Here is a 25069-nt window from a genome sequence, read left to right as displayed (position 1 = left end):
CTCCCACTTTCCTTCAAACATAGACTGCTGATTCCAAAATTTTAATCATTTAGATTTTTCTTTACCGGAGGAATAAATTATATAAAAGTTTAAAACAACATTTCTAAATGTTCTTTGAGAGTAATTATTTTTCGGATTATAAAAAAATCAAATATAGTCCATCAAATTCAGGGTGGGAATTTATAAAATTATAAACTTATATTATGAGGGTTCATAACTGTTCGTCTGCTCATCCAGTGACCATGGATGATCAATTCTTTTTAAGGCGCATTGTGGGAAATTTTAAGTCCACCAATTTTTCATCCACTAGACATTCGGCCACTCATCTAAAATGGCGTAACCACTATATAGTGTCCTATATGGTGACATTCGGATACAGCCCAAGTTTCTTTCTGCAGTTGAGATATTAGCTACTTTACTATTATCACTTTAAGAAATCAACAAAGCTAGAAACAAGCTGTTAGCTGGCTAATTACTCAGGCTATCTGCTCAGGTAGCATGCCAGGCCTCTGCAGTCTTGCACTATTGGCTTGCTACCACTTATGACCAGTTTTATCTTTCAAGACTTTTTGTCCTATGAGAGAAAGGTGCAGATTTCAGCCAGCTGACAGGCCTTAAGCAGCAAGTAAGGGAAATAAAAACGTTTCTATTGAGAAAACACCAGTCACTCTGTACAAAATATAAAAAGCAAGATGTTAGCAGTAATAGTAAGGGGGGGGGGGGTGCTAAACCTTAAAAAATAAACAGAGGAGAGAATAGGATCCTTTTCATGTCTAGGGACTAAAATAAAGGCTGTTGTCCAAATCTTTCAACTTGGATCACTTTAGACTAGACGAGGAAATGTCAAAAAAGTTTTTGAAGCTACACAAACATCCACGCTTTCCTTTTAATTCAGTTCCTGTGCGGTTGATGAGAAACCCAGCTACCTGCCTTTCAACTTCACACCATTCGCTGTACTTCGCCTCTGGCTGTCCAATTTGAGACAACTTTACTGTATCAATAACACAGTAAAACCTCCAAATGAGAGAGATCAAGAGCTCTTGTGATATCATCACGATTACTATCTGCACATAACAGTACAGAGGGGTGTTAGACTGTTTTAGATCTGGCTCGCTTTGGGGAGGGAAGGAGCAAGCCGAGGCACGCTGGCAGGCCTCGGAGATAGGAGCAGGAAAGAAAGGGAAACCTGTGTTTTCAAAGACTAAAACTGTGATCTGACAGGCGAGGGATGAGCCACTTGTAATTTAAGATGTTCAAAGATCTTCTGAAGGGGAAAGAGAAAACAACATAAGCGAGGACGACATGGATGGTTTCACTCTATAAGCAAGGGGAGGGATAAAAACCGTCTTGTCTATGAAAAATTGGGCGTTAAAGTAATCTAATCAAAAGCTTTCCAGTCAGATCAGGGAAGTTATTTTATTGCAAGTTAAAGTAAACTCCACAAATTTATGTCCGGTTCATATTAGTTAGTGTATTTTCCAGTCAAAATAGTTGCAATTAATTATTTTATTAAAAAAATAAACATTTGCATTTTGCTAAGTAATTATTTCTGTTTTACCATAATTCAGAGATACAGTTTATGACTGTTGAACAGTTTCTTTTTTGTTGTTTATTTGATCAAAGGTTTACTGTAAAGATAATCCATATATGGAAATCTATTAATTATTTCACTTTGCACATGGAAATCAGGCTATGATTAATGAGAAAAAAAGAATCAGAAGGAGCTGAAATTTTAACAAATGGAGATCATCTGACTTTCTTATGGTTTTACTCCTGGTAAACACAAGATATTAAATATCAAAAGATGATCAGAATTAAATCATTTTAGATAACAATTTGTATTTTAGCTCCTTACTATGAAAATACAGAGAATTATGTTTATTGAATTAAAATAAAACCTCTGCATAAAAGATCTGTGTAAAAAAGAAGGTAATTACACCATCATGATGAGAATATAAAAGCATGTAATGGTTAACTTCTATAATGAAAACTCAGAATAAAGAATTTGTCATAGTACATTTTTGTTTTAAGTACATGTAAAACCCAACTACATAAATAGTTAGCTAATCTGCTAAAGGCAACGCTTAGCATAATTTTTTTAATGTTTTGCTTTTATATATATATATATATATATATATATATATATATATATATATATATATATATATATATATATATATATATATATATATATATATATATATATATATATAAATATATGAATATACCCTGAACTATTTACTCAAATTTGTACTTTTCTAGAACTTCCAGCAAATTCTAATACAAATATGCAGCCATCTAAAGTTAAAAATGTGGAAAATAAAGGGGTGTTTTTCGTGCATATTTTAAGACACAAAGGCCAGTACAGTATTTGAATTATTTATGTTCTTAACTCTGTCACTTATTCTGTTATTCTTATACCCTTTATTAAGCTCCACATTTGTGTGACTTCCTTAATCTTTTTTGCTCTTGTAACACCACAATTTTACTCATTGTGGGACAATAAAGGGATCTTCTACTGTATTTCTATCCTACTTAATTAGCTAAATTTGTGTATACATACACAACAGTATTAATAATACTACTGGTCATAATAAATATTTTGTTAACTGTATGTTTGATTCAGAATCAGTAAATACCTTTAACTAAAAACAAAACAGAGCTGTTGATCAGGATAATCATCTTACAACATTTTCATGTATTGATAAAGTCCTTATATTAAGAAAATCTAAGAGTTGAATATCTTTTGTTTCTGTGACTGTATGTATTCAGTTATAGACAACAAGCGATGTTGTCCAGTGAAACAGTGGCCACACCATTCAGCATCCAGGAAGGTGTGCAATGATAATAACTGACTTTTTTAACCCTGACAAAGACGACAGAAATGGGTTTCAGAGATTAAACCCACACAAACGATTTCAAAAAGCTAATTGTTTTCTCTCACCATCTTGTTCGGACTTGGTCAGCTCCACAAGCTTCTTCTGTTTCAGTGTATCCACCACATCAGCCAGACTTCCTTTACGCCGCTCCGGAGTCCCAAAGGCCAGGCCGATCACAGACTCTCCTCGATCTCTGGAGCACTCCTCTGGCTTGGTAGGAGAGGAGGAGTTAGTCCGGTAAGCGTAGCCAGAGCAGCCTTTGCTGCATTCATTGTCCTGAGAAAGAAAAAGATGATCAGAGATTAAATTTAAAGTCACAAATGATAAAAGATTCACGGAGAACTTTGGAACCGATTGAAACCAATCTACATTCACATTTATTAGAATTAAGTTTCCACACAGAAAAAGCTTCAGTAAAAAAAAAGATGAAACTGCCTGAAGCCAACAAAGCTGTGATGGGCAATGCTGAGTGTGGCTGCATTGGATCGTATGCACAAACACACCAGTGTGTAACTGGTCATGTGTGTAGGAGTATCCTGACTATCACTTATCCAATCTTGGAGCTGGCTGAAAATATTGTCAGTTTCAATGCCGCTATGTTGTGATCAGGCTGTAACCTAAAAGCCCGTCCTATAAACTGGTCCCTAGCTTGGGATGGAAGGGGCCTAAAGCACCAACCGGTTCCAATAAAGAAAACAACTCATTAGTGGATGCTGTTACTGAGTGAAGACTTGGACAGAGGCTACTGTTGTGTATTAATCTGCACTAATCATAAGATAAAATAAAGTTAATGTTTTATAAGTTTAAAGTTGTTTTCCCAAATACTGTTATAAGAGCAATTCAAGGCCAAAATGAGGAAAAACAGAGCAGTGAGAGCCATTCAAGGCCAAAAAGGAGAAAAACAGAGCAGTGAGTGTGCACCTGGTCCAAAAGGAGTGGAATCTGCAGGACAACGCAGGGTTGAGGCCCCTTAGTGATAAGAAAGCACACTCAATAAAAATGAAATATTTGACATCTCAAGGTTGCCCAGCTCAGCAAAATTTGGCCATACAAAAAGAGTTGTTATTTTCAAGGCACACGGAGCGGTAATGGTCCCAGAAAGGGTGATGCTTTGACTAAGACACGAGGGGGGAGCAGTAGGCCAGACTGACATGGCTTGAAGCAAGGGAAAGATGTGTTCTGACATGTTTGTGACTAAACCGTCATAAGTTTCTGATTTGAATGCACCAGATGTTTTCATGGCCTGAGAGATTGCTCTCACAAGAATGAGATGTGTCTATGAATGTCACCGTGTTTTGCAGATAAATATCAATGTGACCTTTACCAAAGACTGAAATATGTTCTGAAGGGGTTTTTCCACCGATAAGAAAAGTATAAAAGGGAGCTGTGTTCACCATTTGTTCAGCTTCGGCTCATCGGTGACCAGCTCAGTGTAAATGTGTTGTGTTTAGCAATAAAAACACTGGACCCGGACTCAGCTGCCTCTGCCTAAATTTTTTGATCTTTGTTTGAGACTTTTTCTGCTTTTTAAGAACTTTGAATTTTTATAAAACTTAGCTTCAATTTTAAGTCGTCAAGAAGAGAATTATAGATGACACTACCATTATTAATGAGTTGTTTTTTTTTAAAAAGGAAGTTAAAGGAACCAAAAAGCTCTAAAATAAAATTCTTAAAAACATGTATATAATGTTATTCAGGAGCTAGAGAGCAGAACTGTGAACAGATAACAGGAAGGCTAAACAAAGGATTGCAAAGTCGCTCTTGTATCTCACTGAGCTTTCATATACCTGAACCAGAACATGCTTGATCTGGAAAAGCTGGCAGCCTTGAAAATCTCCGACTCCCTCACAAAGGGGTTTATAAAGTTTGCCTGACAGGCTATTTTCATCAAAATCATTTTTCTTTTTTCTGTAGGCCCCAAAATGCTATTAGAGGATTGTAAAAATTGTTTGCAAAATAAATGAGATTTTTTTTTCTGGCCCAATTGATCTTGTAAACTTGTTCTGAGTTGACACCACTGCTCCAAACATTCAGAGCACACACAGAGACAGCTGTATAGAAATGCTAATGAGCTAACTAAGGTATTCTCTCATATAGGATGCAAAAACGAGTTTGAAATTTTAAATCTATATTACATAAATTTCTCTTTGTTTTGAAATAATAGATCTTAAACCCACACTATGATGATATGCTGACATTTATTTTTCCCATTAATGCCCATTATATCTTACTGGATTGATATTGCTATTATATTTAGGACTACCTTTTACTACTGACAGGATGATGATTACAGTAACTGATTTACTAGTTATCAGGAATGCAATGGTCACACCCTGATCTTTACATTTTTATTCTGAAGGTTTTCAGCACATTGTGATCAGTTTTGTGAAGCTAGAAGAATTACTTGAGAGTATCTCAGACTTAAAGTGAGGGGAAAAAACACTCAGAAATAGTTGTGAAGGCACTAACCTTTCTCTACAAGACATTAGAAACGTGGAAATATCTAGATAATTCTAAAGTATATGCTTACCTCTATGCATCAGTGAAGGTGTGATCATTATTATACCTCAACCTTACAGTAGAAAGACTTTTTTTTACAATGTCTATTGATTTCTGCCTTAGGAAAAATAATTAAGGGTCCCACTGTTGTTTTCCTTTGATTTAAAAAAAAGAGTCTATAATTATTGAGAAGATAATCCTCTCTACATGACCACATTGTCCTACACAACAGACACTTCAGCACAGGTGTCCCAACACCGGAGCTATTTCAGGATGCTTTCTCCACCCCCTTACAGAGTGAGGGGATCTCCGAGAACCTTCGGAGGCTTATGTTTCAAAGACAACAGGCTTTGCTGAACAGCAAGATCTTAAGATGCCCTTTAAATGGCTCCAAAAAGGGGCCCTGCTGTACACTTTGTCTTTAAGCAGGAGATACCTTTGTAATGAGAATTGGGGGATAGCATGTCACAAGAGGATTGTTTAAGAACATTTCTTCCCTGCATGCAAGGAACGGCAAACAGTGGTAGATCTAATGAACGGATGGCTAACAATGATGGAGGCTTTATACAAAAGTATTAAAACTCTTTTAGCTCTTACGTAATGTCACAAACAGCTAAGCTGGATTTCATTTTAGGTTTTGATTTTTGCAGTATTGAGCACCGTTGAGCACCGTTTCTGCCTTCCTTACACAGCAAACATGTGGGAGGAGCCACTCTGTTACCACAGGAAAGAAGAAGCTATTTGTGATGTATATGTTATGGAAAACCTTCACTGAATACGAGAGCCAACACATCATCCCCATAATGAAACATGGTGGTGGCAGCATCAGGCTTGGTTGCTTTTTGTCAGAAAGGACAGAGGAGCTAATTGGTAACTGCATTTGTTCTCATCGCTGTTTACTCTGATAAACCTTTAATATACTCCCTTCCAACCAGCTGATCACAGGAGTCAATTAATTAATTTCTAAGGTTGACCAATGTTTAGTTTTATATGAAGTCAGAATTCTGTTACAGTAGCAGCCATTCAAAATGGCCCTTCCCAGTCAAACGCCAGCCGAATGGCAGCCCACTTCCCTGCAACTCCCAGCAAAATCCCCTTCAACTTCCAGCCACTGGAGTGACCCCAGCTTCTCCTGGGCATGCATATTTTTTTTACTCTGTCTCCGACCTTTCACTGAGTTACAGGGTCTGAGGAGGTAACACTTCTCTTTAGATCTTAATGTTCACAAATCATAACAGACAGAATATTTTAGAACAAAGAGTGATGTTTAAAAAAGGAGACTTAGGGGACTAGCCAAGGGCCCATCAAGGAAAGTGGGGATTTTTGAATGGCTGCTACTGTAAAAGTGCATATGTGTGAAAAAATACTCATATGAGCAACTTTATTTAAAATATACACAGGTACTCTCCATGAGCATTTTGAATGTTCTTTGTCTGTAGATTCAACACCATGAGGCCCTGAGTATGTCACAAGCATGGGGCTTCTTCTTTTTGATCACCTGGATCTGTTTATTTGCTCTCATGTTACCTTTTGTCACTTTGAAGGAGCCTACTATAGTTCTATCTTGTTAATACTAGTAGCGTTAGCAATGCATCTTCATTCAGGCTAGTTGCTGTTCTTTTCAAGAGTTAAATTCTGAATTCATATTCTACAGCATCTCTTTCATCAACTGACCCTTTTGCAAGCACAGCACTGGACATAAATACAAACCATACAGTATATATTTATATTTATACATAGATAACTGCCAGTGTGGATCCTTAGGCAAGGCCCTTTACGCTAATGCCTACCTCATACAATGATGAGTGACAATAAAATGAATGACATGCTGGCTCATACGTCGCCTGGCCAAACAAGGTTTGTGTCAGATGTTGGGGAACTAGAACACTTTGATGTAAAATGGGTTTCTGGAACAAGAGGGAAATGGGTGGGATGTGATAACATGGCTCTGTTGGAATGCAACTACTTCAGTAACCCTAGTCGGAGGGGGTACATGCAAAGGATGTAGGAGAAATGTTTCTTCGAAACCCAAATTCCAAACTCCCGGCGAAACAACTAGTACCGTAACTCAATGTCCCAATATCCATAAACAGCAACTGCTCTCACAACTTGAGATTGACATGATACAAAACCACTGTTCTAGCAAGGGGGGACCAGGACCCCAAGTCAGATGGGAGTTGACACCAACCCCCCACCAGAGATTCGGTACAATGCCCCAATAATGAGGCAGCACCTGACCTGAAAAATAAGATCATGGCAAAAATGTCCACCAGTCAACCCCGAATCCAGTTACATAGATCAGGTGAAGAAGCATCAGAAAGTCTACTAGAAGAGGTGAATGCAGCCCTGCAAGCAATTCCTACACCAACCGACTGACACCAATGAGCTTATATACTGCACAGCAGCAGTGATCCTAGAGATGATTGGCTACAAGAACAACCATGTGATAAACTATCCACAATGAACAGGAAGGCTGGAGGCTAATATCAAGGCAACACAGAGAAAAGTGACTCAATTAATAGACGCCCTAAAAGGTGCAATGATCTCCCCCTCAGCTCTGGAGCAGCAGGACACTGTTGGTGAGCCACTATAAGAAATCCCTGTTGAGCTTTGAGCCTCTATCTATCGAAGTTAGAAGTGAGAAAGTAAAGCCCTGATTGGATAACACACTAAAAAAACGTCACTTCCAATGAGGCTAAATTTCTTAAGGGGTGGCCGAGGAAGTTCCTAATTTTTCCAGAGGCAAAGGTGATTGTTCAATCAGAACAATCATCTTTGGGTTTTTTTTTGTCAAAGTTGGTTGTTTGTGTGTGTGTGTGTGTGTGTGTGTGTGTGTGTGTGTGTGTGTGTGTGTGTGTGTGTGTGTGTGTGTGTGTGTGTGTGTGTGTGTGTGTGTGTGTGTGTTGGGGCTGCAAATGGATTTCTTCTCAGAAACAATAATGAATTTCAAATCAAATCACCCAAAGTTAACAGACCAACTCATGACAGGACTTGAAAAAGCATGTTCAGACTTTACAGCTGAACTGATTTTTCACTGTTTAGAAAAATAATCAGTCTGTAGCTGTGCACAGGTGGGATGGATAAACCCCCACATGACCTGCGGCAGCAGATCCAGCGATAAATGTTCTACAGTAGTTTTATCTCAATTGTTTTTTTCCTCCCTCATCATTTATCTATTTTATCTATTTTTTCTAAGCAAATATCTTGAACAGTTTCTAAAAGCAAAACATGTTATGATTTTACAAGACACACTTTACCTTTAGTCAAAGAAACTGGATTATGTAACCGTCTTACTGACTTCATGGACTCGACACGTTCTTCTTCTACAACTTTGTTATATTTATGGGACAAAAAATATCCACAATTCCACTTTTAAACTGACTTTTTCAAAGCTTTCCCAGGATTCTGGAACATTTTTACCTTGAGGCAGCTTTGAACATTTAATACTGAAGCACCAACAAATCAAAGTTTCACTGCACTCCCAAACAATGCTTAATGTTAAAAATGATAAGATGTAGAGTTATATTTTAGATCCACTTATAATTACACGCGCCAATCGTGCATCTATTGCAATGCAGCAATAGATGAATATATACTGCACATCTAGGAGTTTTAAAAACAGTAACACGCACCTTTGTGTTGGAATAGTGATGTGTGTTTAACTACGAGTATGACCAGCAGAAAACTTTCCCTAACTAAGAAGCTCAAGTGAATCCTGCCTCATCTATTGGGAACCAAAAGAACCTAAAGCCGAATAACCAGAACACACACATCCACCTGAGAGCACGCTGTGGAGATGAAGAAAATCTAGGGGTATAGCTCTCCAGAGGAGGACCCTAACAGGTCAGCCTGCAGCACCGCCTGCAGCAAACAGGCTACTGCTGTGAAAATGTGTGTGTTCACTCTGGGTTAGTGTATATATATGGATATAAAAGGGTGCACACAAGAGTGCACAATCATGATTATGCATGAGAATTTGCAGACCCTGGTGCGCCCCCAGCATGTACTTCATGGGTGTTTTATGAGCTGCGTGCCCCAAGTGTGTTCACTGTGTACACACAGCAACGGCATATAGTTTATAGAGCTGAGTTATAGCCACATATCTCAGTGTACGATATGGTCCATTTCTTTTCACGTCTCACCGTCCCAGTGGGGGGAGCGGATGTTTCCCACTCAACGTCTGCTGCTTTCTTCCCGGCGAGCTGGACGTCCTCCGGGTGGGGTTGATCGTCCAAAGGGGGCGACGCCATCACCGTCGGACCTTCTCGCTCTTCTCCGGCCCAGGCCGCGTTGTCCTGACCCATCAGATCCGCCTCCTCAGACGACGGGTGAAAAGGAGGCGTTGCTCGCATGGAAGACATCATTCTGTAGATTTGGAAATGAAAATAAAGGCAAAGGTTAATATCCTTAATGTTTTAATGTGTTTCATCAACTAAAAGGTAAAACTTAAACTTAAATTTATCAAAATGTCATATGCTCAGTCTTTTTGTTCTAGCAGAGGTGGAATTCAAACGGTGCTATTTTCAACGTACCTCTGAGCAAACTGCTCTGTTACATGACTTGAATTTTATTTTTATTTTACATCTCATCATGTTGCAACCATGTATATGTTAAAACAGCACAGATCACCATATAATTGTGAGTTAAAGGGTGAATTATACAGTTTTCCTAGCTGCAGTGGAGTCCAACTGTTTTTATTGACCTTTAAGGCAACTCCATAAAATCAAGAGCTTGTAGAAACGGCCCGTTATGGAGTTAATTTTGTTCCATTATTGTTGGAAGCAAAGAACACATTTTATAAATGGAAATTGAAAAAACTACAATCTAGAAAGGAAACTTAAAAGCTTCTTAATGAAAAGAGGGTTTTACAGTAACTTTGCTGTTTTTATAGACTCTTTAAAAAAAATAATATAAAAGAAAAAAAAATCCAATATAATTTTTTTTTTATTTCTATTTATCTATGATTTCATTAGAATTTTATGTTTTTCAGAATTACAAATTGCCTTCTTTTCTAATCATATTTTACAGATCACATCTCTTCATTTCTCTGGGAAGGCTTTCCTGGACATAAGCGACAAAGTTTTTATCGGTTAATGCGACTATCAAGAGATAGTGTTTGTTTTGGGCTTGAGAGAAAAAAATGTGATCTTAGAAACGCCATTTGAAAAGAATGCAATTCATAAAACTTAATCTGAAAAAAAAGAGAAATTCAGTGTGAAAATATGAAGTCTGTAAGAAAAAATTTAAAAAAGAAAATGTGAAAATCTAAAACTTGTGAAACTAAATATGACAACAAAAAAATTACATATAAATAAAAGGCAAACACGTCCAAACCTTTTTGATAAAGTAAAATTTCTGCATTTTTCAGACTTCCATTTATGAATAGAGTTCTTTGCTTGAATAAATAATGGAAAATAATGTACCCCATACACATTTAGCTGCAGGTACAGCTTCCAGTTTTTAGGAAACTTCTTTGTCCTGCAGAAAGGTGATTCTCTTGTAAGGTTTTGATGTCCTGGACAAAAATGCTGAATAACCCTAAGATTCACCATGGTGAGCTTATTATTCTAAGAAAACTCTAAATGACAACATAAAAAGAGCAGGTCACAGGTACAAACAATGGGGAAAACAAAATCTACTAAATTAGCTCCAGGTTCATGCTAAATGAGAGTATTTAAAGGTGAAAAAGGAAGAAGCTATCCAAAAAAATAAAGAATAAAATAACTGAAAACAATGGCAAGATGTACAAATTTATAACAGAAGGAAAAATCCTGACCTTTAACTGAATACCTAACACCTGTACATTGTCTTCTTCCTCCAGGTCTGCCCTGTTTTTTACTCAATCCATTGGAATCCCTATCCTTGGTTAAGAAAAGCATTACCCTATCATGATGTTGCCACTCCCATGTTTCGCTGTAGGGTGGAGCATTCAACTTTCACTGCAGCGTTAGATTTTGCATCACACACTGTGTTTTATATGTAGGTGAAAAAGTTCCCTTGTCTTCTGCTTCACCGTGCCACTGTTTTGTGTTTATGTCATATCAAAATACATCGAATTTGGTGGCTTTGAGGAGACGAAACAAGAAAACATGGAAAAATAAGCCTGCATGAATGCTTTTGGAAGCAATTAACAGGATAACAACAAAAGCATTTCAACTAAACCTCCTTTTCGTAGATCATACAAACCAGATCATACCTCTTATATATAATTCACATATCCTCCCAATGACATACATAGCCTGTTAGTGATCTCAAAGTTTACCTTGAAGAGAGTATGGAAAACACAGCAGAGCTGTGCTTAAGGTTGGAAAATGAATCCAGCATAAGAGGTTTAGAGAAAATCTACATTAGTCAGTCATACAAGGCCAAACACAAGCATTTGAAAATAAAACAGGCTCAGTTTGCTTTATACTAGAGTGAAGAACTCTTAAACCAACTAAACACTCCAGGTAGAAAAACACTTTGGTATAAAATAAAATAAAAAACATATGGTAACTAAAATAGGGTGACATAAAGGCTAAATATTCTAATTATAGCTCACACATTTATAGAACGTGTCCCATTTTGGTATTTATAAACTAACTTGCATTCTTAAAAACTCTGTTAATATGTAAACATGAGTAAGCTGTTCCTAAAATATGTTACATTAACATCGTTACCATCGGTTCCATCAGAGAGAAAGTTTATGATTATAAGAGGAAGACTATTTATTGTCAGCACAAACTTTATTTTAAGAAAAGCTCAACTGAATTATTGCCCTTGTATGGAGTGAATGTTGCTCCACTTTTGCTAAAAGAAAAAAAAAAACATGGTTTGAAAATACAAAAAACATAAAAAAGCAATCTAGAAATGAAATTTTGAAAAACGTCTTAATCAGAAAAAAGGTTTTGAGAGTAAATTTGCTTTTTTCTCTGATCTTATTTTATTTTTTTCAAATATACATTTTTGAAATATTATTTTTTAACTTTTTTTAATTTGTTAAACAAACTTGAGTTTTCAAAGTTTCATATCATATATTCATATTGCATTCATTTTTTTTTTTTTTTTTATCAAATTCACATTCACAATAATGGAACAATATTTACTCCATACATTTATTTCTTGTGTTGTTAGCCAAGAAACGCAGTTTTAAAGAATCCAAGCTCAACCTGCTTGCTTCTTGATGACTGAAAAGGAATGTCTACATCTAAAAACGTCAGTTTGGATCTGTTTTGCTCTGACCAATAAAAACATTGCAGCATAATGTCTGAATACCTTCGACTTCCGTGAAAGCTTTAACATCAGTGTTGCGTAAATCAGCGTGAGCTGTCTGTTTGAAATATGGAGCGCCTTGGGTGCCTTTAAACAGAAGTATGACCTGTTAAAAAGGCAGGAACAGGTTTCCTCTCTGCATGTGTTGGGGTAGAAAGGATAGTGGGATTCGATAATAGAATAACCCTACAGGTGAAAAAGAGATAGATGTTGAAAGATGGCTTAACTGGAGAGTAAATATGAGGACAGTGTAGCACAGCAGGATTTATTTCTGGGTTTTGACTTTGCATCACATACTTTTTTGACCATAAATTTCTGTGCATGTCACATTTTAAGGTCTTCTATGGAAAGCACCGTCCAAAGATTCTGCAATGCAGGTTAAATTAGAGGAGGGGTCATGGCTGATATGGCATGAAAAGTGAAACTTGCTCCACTCTGAAGAAGGTGGAGAACCATTAATAGAGCACAAATGCTTTGACACACATCTTCTTTCTGGCCTGGAACAAACTGTATAATTAGCTTGTAGTGTTAAGAAACATTTTACGTCATTTGCTTAATCGACCTTAGGTTTAATGTTTTGGTTGAGACGAGGTATTTATGATGAAGAAAAGCAGACATAGAAGTTAAAATCACATCCAAATTACAGTTTCTTCTGTCACACCTTATGGCTTATGGCTAACTGCAAACTGGACGTTTTTGTCACCACTACTCCTCCATAAAAGACCCATTTGTGAAGCTTAGACCTGTAATTAGTGAAGGGAGTCCATATTGGCCTTTTGTTTTATCAAAACTTATGTTGAGCTCTTTATGCCAAAGGCAAAAAGACAATTTAGGCAATTATCCATCACTAGCATCACCACAGAGTCCGAGTTAGGGTCATATTTCTGTGGGGTTTTTTCTTGTATAGGTATTGGCCGATACATGCATGCGTGCGTTTACAGATTAAGTAGAGCATTCAGCAGCCATGCCTTCAGATCATGTGAAGGGCATGCATTGCTGCTCCCTCCATCTGCTATCCACTGTTAATGTTTTCGTTGATTATTTTTTTGTCTAAACTGAAACCTGTGTAGCATTTTTATCAAAAATATCGCCGGTATTGAGAATCGGCTACACTGATGTCAGAATAATCGATCGTATTGTAATGTCAGCTTTAATCAGGGGTAAAAGTATTTCTTTGTCTGCACAGAATTTCAGAGAACATGATCAAATCTCTTAATTATGACTTTATCGTCTCAGTAATCGTTATCGTCAAGTACTGAAATGTAAGTATCTGTACTCATATAGGAAGTCTTGTAGTTATTTTTGCTTTTATCATCTTTAAGTTTAATAAATTAGTAATTTGTGGCCGTTTACAGCAACAAACCAGGTATCATTAAAAAGGTTTTACTTTATACTGCTAATGGAGTCAAAATAAAAAAATTGAGCTACTTTTCACTTCATTTTTTTGTGTGTGTGTGTGTGTGGGCATGTATTTCTTACAGCACGCGGGACGCTTTTCCATAAATCTTAGCACATCGTGAGGACAGAGTGCTCTAGTGGGGACCAATGTATGATCCCCAAGGGTACAAATTCTTTTCTAGGGTTTAGTGTTAGGTTTAGGAGTAAGGTGTGAGTTGAGTGCATGTTGGGGTTAGGGTTAGGTATGAGGCCATTATGGTTAGGGTTAGGGTCACCATTAGGCTATAGAAATGGGTTAGAACTTAATGGAAGTCAATTGACAGTCCCCACGAGGATGGAGAAATGTGCTTGTGTGTGTGTGTGTGTGTGTCTGGGCAGGGAGGCTTTTTATAACTGATAGTTTTATAACCATCACATTTCATAACAAACTTGCCTGCAGGTGTCATCTTCCCTTCACACAGAGGCCGTTTCGATGCTTCAGAACAAGCAGGCTCAGACTTTACACACCAATATGAGTACTTGAGATATTAACCCAGGAGGCGAGCAACAACTTACACTAGTCCGTGATCAACTCATGGACTTCATAGAGGAGCGATGAGGGAGCGATGGGGAGCCCAGGAGGGAGAAGACAGAAGAGGGACTATATTTAGCTGACAATATTGCTGCTGCTGCTGTGTTTATGAGGGGGGGCTTGAGACTTGGTTTCTTGGAACCAGGGTCTCATATGGCCAGGAATGCCCAGACACTCAACCTGCTGCCACTGATAGAGTTTCACCACGCAGGGAACATTGGGTTGTTGGTAAGCAAACCGCAAGTCTTTTGTGACTGGCTGGAGGAGGAGGATACTGTAATTCTTGATCTGATCACAGGGTAAACAACTCTTTGGCGGTCCTTGTTCGCTCAAAACACCATAATCGTTTGCGGATGGGTCCAATATGATAGGTGCAAAACATTTTTAAAAATGGCACAAATATGGAGCACCTACAGTGGCGTTTTTTTTTTTATTCGAGGGATTAGCTCCCTGCCCAGGGTGCCATTCTGTCAGAGGGCGGCACAACAAATTATAAAAGAATCAAGTTTTCAGAAAGACTTTTCTAGATCCAGTCAATCAAGAGTGGAAACCGGCGTTTTGCAAGGTCTGGAAGCAGCTGGGTAACAACATTTAAATGAGGTTAAATTGAAACATTTGCTGCTTCTAAGTCGTTTGAAGAGCATTTTATTTTATTTTTTGTTGATATCTAGCTCTTGTGTTTAAATGTTATTGAAAAGGCAGTTTTTATAATTTAGGACATCTTTATTCTGTAGATGAGATGTTTTTTTCTCTCTCAGTAACAGGGCTACATTGACTGTTTGTCTTGTGTGTCACTATACAGCCTTGTGATGGACCGGGGACGTGTCAAGGGAAGACCCTGCCTCTCCTTTAACCTCAGGATAAGCAGATTTAGAAAAGTGACAAACCAACGCAAGGAGAGTAATGAATAGATAAATAAATGAATAAAACTCATAGGGCCGGATTTATCAAAGGTTTGCGTGTATTAAAACGTGAGCTATTTCACTGCGCACGCAAAAAAATGTACAAACTGATCTATCAACAGCGTGCTAAAAGCATTTGGTCTTCAAAACGTGCTAAATAGCGCCTCTGATCCATTTAGTACTTTTTCTGCAATGAATATGCAATATGGGGCGTTTACACGCAAAAGTGCGTCTTGTGGGAGGAGAACATGTAAATATATTAATTTAGCACTCGCAAAGTGATTTATCAAACCTGAAAGCAATTTTGCTAACGGTATCTGACTCTATATTTAACACGTTTCAAAAGAAGGTGCAAATGGTCTGTATGCGTAATAGCGCACACATGGCAGCGGTTATTGTCGCAAGAAGGAGACATGGAAATGAAGCAAGGAGACGCAGAGAACGCATTTTTTCACTCCGTGTGAATATTTTTGCAATGAACGAGGAAACGATCATCAAAACATATAGTTTATCCAGCATTGCCATTTTGGAGCTGTTGGGGGAACTCCAAATGGATTTGGAGCCAGCCACAAGGAGGACCCACGCAATACCAGATATCACAAAACTCCTTGCAACATTGTACTTTTTTGCATCTGGGTCATTCCAGCGTACGGTTGCAGCGTGAGCTGGGATCTCCCAATCTCGTTTTTCAGAAGTGCTGTCCGACGGGGTCGGGGTTCTCCCCCTGCGCCTGTGGAGCAACGTGCCAAATGCTGCGGGGATCTCATCCACAGTCACAGGCCAATACAAAACACCTGTTTTTTTTTTTTGTTTTTTTTTTTACTGCAGCACATACCACCTTAGGGAATAAAGGTTGCCAATTTATAAATATATATATATATATATATATATATATATATATATATATATATATATATATATATATATATATATATATATATATATATATATATATATATATATATATATATATATATATATATATATATATATATATATATATATATTTACTTATTTATTTTTTTTGTTGGGGGTCACTGTAAGATTGAAATTTCTTAATGCACTAGTTTGTACAGACTACAAACTACTTTGCCGCAAACCACAAAACGCGCAAAACCATAATTTAAATAGGGCGTCTCCAACAGTTTTGCACCTTCCACCAGTTACGCAATCGCTCTTGTTAAATCACCCGCAAACGATGGTTCAGCCCCTCGCGCAAAATTCCAGTTTGCGAGCGCAAATTACTGCACGCAAAATTGGATCTTGATAAATCCGGCCCATAGTTGTTTATATATAAACATACACCCACAGGTCCACAAAAAGATAACTGAATGTACTCAAATATATTGTAAGTGCTCTCAAAGCTGCAATATTAAACAACATAAATGCCAAGTGATTATAATTTTAGATACTTAATAGGTTCACTAGGAAATACGCTTAAAGTACCCATAATTCTGTATTTAAAAGCACCGGAAAGGATGTAGTAAGACCTCACAAAGTTGTTTTTATCATCAACCAAGAGCTAAAAGTTCGAATTAAAAAATAAGGAAATCTGAAACACTTTTTCTTGGCAAAAATAGATCAAACAAAAAACAACCCCAAAGATGTTCATTTACTATAGTGGCTCAAAAGTTTAAATAGCAAAAAGAGTCTCTCAAACAGATTGACAGCTGAGTAACATAAAAAATCTATATATTGCTGAAATACATGGAGAAAAAAAATAGATAGCTCACCATCATGCAAATCCCTCTTCTCAATGTTAAGATAAAGCACCAACTTACTGTTTACTTTGAGCATGATGATTCAATTTCTGTCCTTTTATTGGTTGTCTCAAAACATTTTTCCAGCCTTAAGCTCAGTGGCAATCCTGACAAAACAAAGTGGCGATAGTGGACAGCTAACTTAGTCTCCTCCAAAATGTGGACAGTAACTCTGAATCCCCTTTGTAAGTGGAAGAGAAACGAAAACCGGGGTTGGAATTTGGCAGGAGAGCGTTGTTCGGATCTGGCCTGGAACCTGGCGACTCGGGTAGGAACAATCAGGCATTGTGGAGCGTGGACGGAGAGGGACCTGTGACAGATGAGAGTGGGAGAGAGAGGGCCCCCTCTAAGAAAAACAGTGCACAAAGCGCCATTCACAACCCAGGTCCTTCTGCCACTTGTGGAGGGAGAGAAGGGCTCCGACAAAGGCCTCCAACCGGACCAATTGGGTGTAAAATCTCCAGCCGTCTCAGCTGGATAACAGTGAGGAAGTGGGAAATACTAAAGAGAAAAAGAGACGAGAATAAGAAGACATGGGGGGGTTGGGGGGGGCAGGAGGACTTGGGGGATTGTTTGTCTTTTGGACAGTCCTAGCTAGAAAATAAAAGGAAAGAAAGCATTCTGATGGTTTCACTGGAAACAAAGAGACTCCATGGCAAAGCAATCAAAAACCCTGAGAAATCAGGACACATTTATCTGTTCTTCAGTTTTAAAATATAATGTAGAAAAGTTGAAAAGGATATTCCATCCCAGCATCGGATTTACGAGACTCTGACGTCTTAAGAAACTCTGAGGTTTTTCTCATCTATCCATCACAACAGAACCGCAGTAATACACCTGAAATGCAGCTGAGAAAAGAAAGATCCCAAACCTTCAAGTTCAAAGAATGAAAAAAGAAAGGCTGCAGATCAGGGATGGAGAATTTACCCCCCAAAAAAGATTACAGAAATGTTAATAAGGCTCTAGTGAGCACAGAACAATAAAGCGTAGCCCCTCCCCTACTAGTTACTGTCCACTGCTTCTTGCTGGAGACCACCAGTGTGGAAACATTACTGTCAAAATGAGGACAGTAAAGGAACTGAAACTGAAGCAACTCCACCAATTACACATATTTGGTGATGCTGCTCTAAATAAACAAATGGCAAGTTGCTTTAAATAAAGTCATAAAAGGTATTTCATATTTTAGGTAATTGTACCGTTCACACTGCAAGCAAGTGTCCAAAATCAAATTTCTTTGGGTTAAAGGGATCAGGTCAGGCTTTTAAAAACAGGTGAGCCACATTCATATGTGTTCCTATCTGATGGTTTGGGAAGTGACTACAGCGTGAACGACCAGTGTGGATTAGATGTAACTTGGATGTCCCTTTCTATCAAATTTGTCACAATTTTGTGCCGCCCAGCAGGAAACGGAAGCAGTAACTAAAGCAGACACAATCTGGGAGAGTAGCGCTGCAAAAACTGATGGAAAAAAAATAAGTTAAATTCTCCTGAAAAAATGTGCAGATCAGATGATCTGCCAACAGAATGAGTATTTTTGCCTTTAGACTAAGATAATTAAATAGCAGGCACTTAAAAATAAGATAATATGGTTGTTTTTTTTCTAATGTTAAATGTAAATCTTCTTATTCAGTTGGTAAATTTTCTTCCTTACCTGCTTAAATTGATGCAAAAATATATTACCGTAATTTCACAATTTATTGTCCCATATTTCAGTATTCGCATTCATGAGCAGCAGAGAGAATCAATACAACTGTTAAAACTTTATGCAGGCCTAATTAAAAGGCATATAGGAAACATCAGGTTATGGAAACAGTTTGCATTAGACCTAGACTTACACTGACTTTATTATCATTTTCTACACACAGAGTGTATACAAAAAGATATTTCGTTCAGTCTCAACACATTTTCATTTTATTAAAGTGCAGCAGTGATAAAGGTAAGCAGCAGTGATAATGTAAACATACGACTGTATATTAGTTACAGTTCCAACATTCTTTTTTTTGTAGCCTTCGTATGCAAACCTTCAAACAGAGGACTTTAAGATGCTGTGAAGTTGTTCGAATAAACTCCCCCCGCCAGATCTCCGACAAATCTCCCTGAAACACCGAAATAAAGAGTTTTACTCTCCTTTTACTTATACATTTCTCACACAGCGCCTGCTGATGGAATAAATGGCTTCCGTTGGACTATGTAAACCTTCTCCATGTTTACTGTTGTGCTGCGCATGACAATGCTTTATTGCTTTTATGCTCCCGCAGGTCAATTTGGAGCTGCTAACAGTTCACACTGCAGTCGGATACAACGACCAGAGACAAAATAATTCAGATTCCTAAAAATCCCATTGAGCGTTTAGACCTAGAGAGTGAAAGCAGCCGATTTGTTTCAGCAGAACTACTCATTTATCCATATTAAAATCTAAAGTAACATCCAATTAGGAGCTAATTGGGTATTTTATTTGTGCACTTTTTTAAAGTTTAGAGGCAGATTTCCAGAAGAAATCTCCAACCGATGCAGCTGATGACTGTAAAGCATTTCATTGGGGGTCAGCATCTCAAAAGTGTGAATGAGGTGCTGCCAGGTGGATCTGCGCTTAATTAAATATGGGGTATAAAGGACAGTTGGCCATGCTTTTAAATCCTGGCTTTTTCTGGACTCTCATTAGACGGTCGCACAGCGCTGCAAGCGCAGAGCCTGGTCAAAGGTCAGACATGTGGAATGTGAGCAGACACATGCTGCCCTGTTTTCTCCAAGAGATTCCCTTGTCTCTTGGCTCTTCTGCTAAAAATAGATAAACTCCATTGCAGCTCCAGTCACCCCCAAACTGGCACTTTTCGTTGCTGCCATCAGAGCAAGAAAAGCAGTTTTGTTTTCTGAAATTCCATGCTCATTTACTTAGACTACACTCTCCGAAGCGGCTCTTCGGTTTCATAGAACATTACATATAGCTTCCCTGTTTTTCAACGCTCTAGCTGCTTATCGCAGGCAAACCGCAGGTATCCTCTGACCTTCTAGTGACTCAGGTGAAACAATGAGGACAGGTAAACAGAGGGCGGATGCTAAGCGTTACATTTGAGTCGAAAAACTACCCAAATCAATCTGCTGTCAGGAGCAAATCCCTCCACGGTTCCCATGTAAACACAGGCCATTGTGCCACTTTGAAAAGTATTGTGTTAAAAACATAAAGGCTCAGAATCAGGAAATAGGTAGAGTGAAAATAATATGATTTTTTTTTTTTTCATAAGGAGTTCGGTTTTCATCTTAATTCTTTTTTTCTTTGTCTTGTTTATCATTTTATTTTTCAATCACCATCAGCGTCACTGGTTTTCGACTTTTGCACAAACTGTGATAAGCCTCTGCTAATCTTAAACAGCTAGAAATAACACTGAGGTAACTCTGTATTCAATACATTTAGTCCTGCACTGGGAAAAGCAAAACATAATAAAATTACTAGGATTTTAGGTGTCTGTATTCCCCAAACTCTAGATACTCTAGATCTGGGTTTGCAGCCTTTGCAACCCAAAGAGAAATTGTTGCTCTCAGTCCAGTTCAATAAAACTCATTTAGAGGCTTAAATGTCACATGATGTTCTGGAAAAAGACAAAATAATTTCTGATAAATATCAATTAAAGAAAAACTTGTGTCACTTTCAAAGGACCGGCCTTTTATTTGAAGATTTTAGAATAAAAAAATAAAATCATTTTTTTTTGGCAAACAAAGGATTGGTTCATGGGTGCATTGTTGCTGATATCTATGGAGAAAAGGGACATTTTTTCCAACCTAATGATAAGACAAATAGATCTGACAAAATAATACTTGTTCCATTAGTGTCATTCTGTTGTGCAAATTCAGAACAGGTAATCAACAAAAAAAAGAAAAACGTTTAAACCTTCAGAATCTGTTATTAGTATTCTGAATGTTATTATTATTATTCTATATTAAAAGGGTTATTTATCAATTCCATCTGAATTTAGGAACCACATGCAGCTCCCGGGGCCAAGTGTTGAAGAACCTTGCTCTAGATGTTAATTATTAATTTATTTCTATCTATACTGTAACAGAACATTTTCAGTGCGGGTCTGTCAGATAAACAAACATAAAAATGCTCCAATATTCAGTCTCATTTAATTTCCTTTTGTCTCTATTTAAACGTGATGTTCCACACAGTATTTTAAATTATTTTAAATTAGTATTTATGTTTTCTAATGGGTAAGTTGAGATGGTGTGAAATTTGATTTCGAGCCCTGATCAAATCAAAATAGCTGTGACATCATCATTCATCAAACAACAAAGAGTTGAGAGAAAATAAACTGATCATACCACAAAAAGTCAGGGGGTGTTAAAGTAGACATCATGGATGGTTCTATTCAGGGTTATAACAGTGTTATAACCTCTATGCTGAAGACAGAGTATAAAGCACAGAAACTCTAACTGATTTCATCCCTTTCATGTTTTAACCTCACTGTTTTATTTAACAATGATTTTAAAAAGAGCTTCACTGAGTCCCCTGCTTCTAAATTTGCCCTAGAACCATGATAGATAATCAGATGAAGTTCTATCTCAGCAAAATTGCTTAAGGAAAAAAAAGAAAACTTGAATCTGATGAGTACCCACCATTATTAAAGATATGTTAATGTTTGTCAAACATATCCTCTCTAGGGATTCAGCTACTGGAAAAACAGCTGGAAATATAGCAAACTGGAACTTTAAGTGATATGTGTCACTAATAATAGTTTATCCCCAGGTATATTAATTTAGCACAAATGAATGGCTCTTATTATTGCACCACTTGGAAAAAAAGGAAGAAGGATAAACTTGTTCGATTAAAGCAGGACCTGTCGGTTAATTCACCTCTGGGTTATTTTCTTGCTCTATAGAATGAAGCAGTTGTATTTCATACCAACCATGGATCAAATCATACCTGCAACAAAGAGACATTAAACTACTATATTGCCATAAACTAGGATAAAAGGTTTCAGGACTCCAGTAAATAAAAGCATGAGCTGAAGGCAGATTTTGGAAATCGATTAATCTGTCGATTATTTTTTCGATTAATAATCAGATAGCAAACGATTCTTTAAAGAAGACTTTTTACGAAATTAAAGCAGTGAAACTAAAACTTTTACCCTTGAGGAGTTCTGGATAGACCATACTGACAGACTGATGTTTTCTTTTTAATGTTTTATCTTAAATTAAAATGTTTTATATATTTTTTTTACAATCTAAGTATAACTACTGCTCTTAGTGTGTTGCTCTGTCAGCTAAAGGCATGTTTTAGAGTCTCTATACTCCAGTTTACAATAAATTGATTACTAAATTAGCTGAAGATTATTTCAAAAATCGATACATCACGATAAATCTGATAAAATGTTTCAGCCCTACATTTAATTACCATAATAAATGAAAATAGAGTGGAAGACATGAAGTATCTGTGTGAGACTTTTGCTTAAATTAAACAAAATAGCAGCAGCTGTTAAAGGGCCGGAATGAGCTGGAGGCAATTGAGTCAAAAACAGCAAAAGTAGATCATAATTATTAAAATTGTTGTTATTATAATTTTGAAATTGTTAGATGCCTCTCATTTTCAAGATTTGAAATAATCTAAATCTTAACAAAAACACTTTTTTTTTTCTCACATATTTTCATTAAATATATTCAACGACCAATAAAACCACCACTCATCAAATGGACAAGTGCTGCAAACACAGAATGTGTCTCCATTCGGCTGTTAATGGAAATATCAATCAAAGCCAATGATTGGACCCTCATAAAATGATGAATGCGTCGTTTATAAGGCGGCCACAGACCCCTAGCCTCTGTGCCTTAGGTCTCTGTGTTCAGGCTCTGTGCCTTGATGCCGGACTAAAAACCGCAGACCCCCAGAAATCCAGAAATGGTCGTAGTAACCAACACCCTCCCTTGTGCTTGTTATTTTTCCTGGCACGTGAACACACCCATAGCTTTCCCAAATACAGTACACACATATACATTTATCTGCTTCGTGGCAACGATACAGAGCAAACCACTGAAGAAGCCATTGAGGACCAAGGTAAACACAAAGACTCCCTCAGAAAGGGACTGTTTGTTTCCTGCAGCTCGTATTTGTCAGAAACGATTCTCAATCATACGCCCCTCAATATATCAGCGTTAAAGGAATAAAAATAAAACAGGAAGTTTTATAGTGAGTGAGCAAAAACATCACGGCAGACATAGATCACCTGAAAACTAACAATAATAGCAAATACTAAGCATAACATCAAAAGGAAGAGGTTGAAATTAAGTGTGTAACCTATTTCCTTCTTCACAGTCCGCCATCTTTTTTATTCCCACCTCTCCTCCCCTCTGAGCTACATCCTCTTAACGCATGTTCATCTGCCCTACTCACCTACACCTTACAGAGGTAGCACACAATGTGCCATAAGGATCAAATGAAGCCTTAAATCAGGCTAACATCTCACTTGAAGGACCTCTTGACCTCTATAGGGACAGACATAATGCCTCAATAAGCTCATTACACAAGTTTTAAGCCTTGGTGTCCTGCAACCACACAACAAGGCTCCTTTCGAAAGTTATTAGCCGTCCTGTTACAGATGAGTAAAAAACTTTTATTAAAACATTCTTTCTTTCTCTAACGGGGAGCTTTTTAGATCTTTTTGGAACACCAGTATCCTTCTCCTCAGTCTGTGTGGTAATAATATAAACTCAGATCCTTGCGGAGTCTCGTTTGTTCCAGCTACAGTCATTTAGAACGACTTTAATCGTCGTTCCCGCTGTAGCCTGGGAGTTTCTTTACATCATGACAATTAGATTCACATGATAGAATGCCATTGAAACAAACACTAACTACTAACTTTTTTTATTTAAATGTGTTGTTGGTTAAATTATTAAAAGTAAAGAGTAACACTCCTGGTCTTTTTTCTTTACTGGAAAAAAATAAGATTTTTAGGTTCAGGTAAGTTTATGTAGTCACAACAAGATGGGTAGAGGTGAAACTGCTTTACTCTATGCTCCGAACAGTTGGATACAACCAGGATCACGAGTTGCTTTCCCACCAAACCTTTGGAACATTTTTAACCGTGACAGAGTCTGATTTCTGGAGAGGATCATGTCTGTTTAAACCCAACCCCGGACCCTGGTACAGTTACAACTGGTTATCTTTACATGTTTAATAACTATCCAAATGAAGAGAAAGAAGATGTGACAAAAGAGGAGCCCAACTGAGTAAAAGAAGGAGGGAAAGGAAATTATTGTCCCCTTCACACCAAATGAGTGCTGTTTGTCAAAAAGGCTCCAGTGCCTTATCTTGGATGCTGGTTCTCACTGAAGTCTCTCTCTCTGTGCGACGGCAGATGCAAAGAATAGAGTGGCCTTGCTTTATTTGCTTTATTGAACAGTAAAAAAACAGGTTTAAGATGTTTAAAGTGAGAAAGTGCACCTAAAAACCTCTGTACAGTTGGTTCATCAGGATTATGATCCTACTTTAAATATTCTGTAGCTGCAGAATACAGGGTACAGATGGGGGAGCAGTCACTGGGAATCCAGCAATAGTTCCCTCAATCCGCCTAGGCTCTGCAAGTTTTCCTCAAGAAGTCGAGTAAAAAGAGATTAAAAAATACAATCTGTTTTGGGTTTCTGTAATCTTGTTAATTTTTGATGGTTTTATGCTGACAGCTCTGCAGGAGCAGAGATCATGGTGTGGATTAGGTATCTGCCAGCTCCCAGAACATCTTCTTTGATTGGTTAACGCACTGTGTTGAGCAGCAAAAATTTTGATTTTCCAACTCGAGCATCTGATGCTTTGGACGCGCTTAA

The 25069-nt window shown here is 37.5% G+C and overlaps 1 protein-coding gene across 3 annotated transcripts in view; it reads right to left on the bottom strand.

Annotated features, from left to right (window-relative positions):
* Positions 1 to 25069, bottom strand: part of LOC119789752 (transcription factor SOX-6-like) — a 169002-nt gene that overhangs the window by 103436 nt on the left and 40497 nt on the right. For 2 of the 3 annotated variants that reach the window (XM_038294811.1, XM_038294809.1), the window contains exons 3-4: positions 9521 to 9743; positions 2945 to 3155 (exon numbers count right to left, since the gene is read on the bottom strand). In XM_038294811.1, the coding sequence (XP_038150739.1) occupies positions 2945 to 3155; positions 9521 to 9742 (433 nt within the window). In that variant the 5' untranslated portion in view covers position 9743. Of the gene's footprint in view, positions 1 to 2944; positions 3156 to 9520; positions 9744 to 17281; positions 17467 to 25069 lie in introns of those variants that run through there. The other variant, XM_038294810.1, reaches the window with a different exon arrangement.

This window comes from Cyprinodon tularosa, unplaced genomic scaffold (genome assembly GCF_016077235.1).
Source record: "Cyprinodon tularosa strain WSP-4 unplaced genomic scaffold, ASM1607723v1 ctg346, whole genome shotgun sequence".
Taxonomy (NCBI): domain Eukaryota; kingdom Metazoa; phylum Chordata; class Actinopteri; order Cyprinodontiformes; family Cyprinodontidae; genus Cyprinodon; species Cyprinodon tularosa.
The sequence above is the reverse complement of the archived record's forward strand: the minus strand, read 5'-3'. Positions and strand labels throughout refer to the sequence as shown.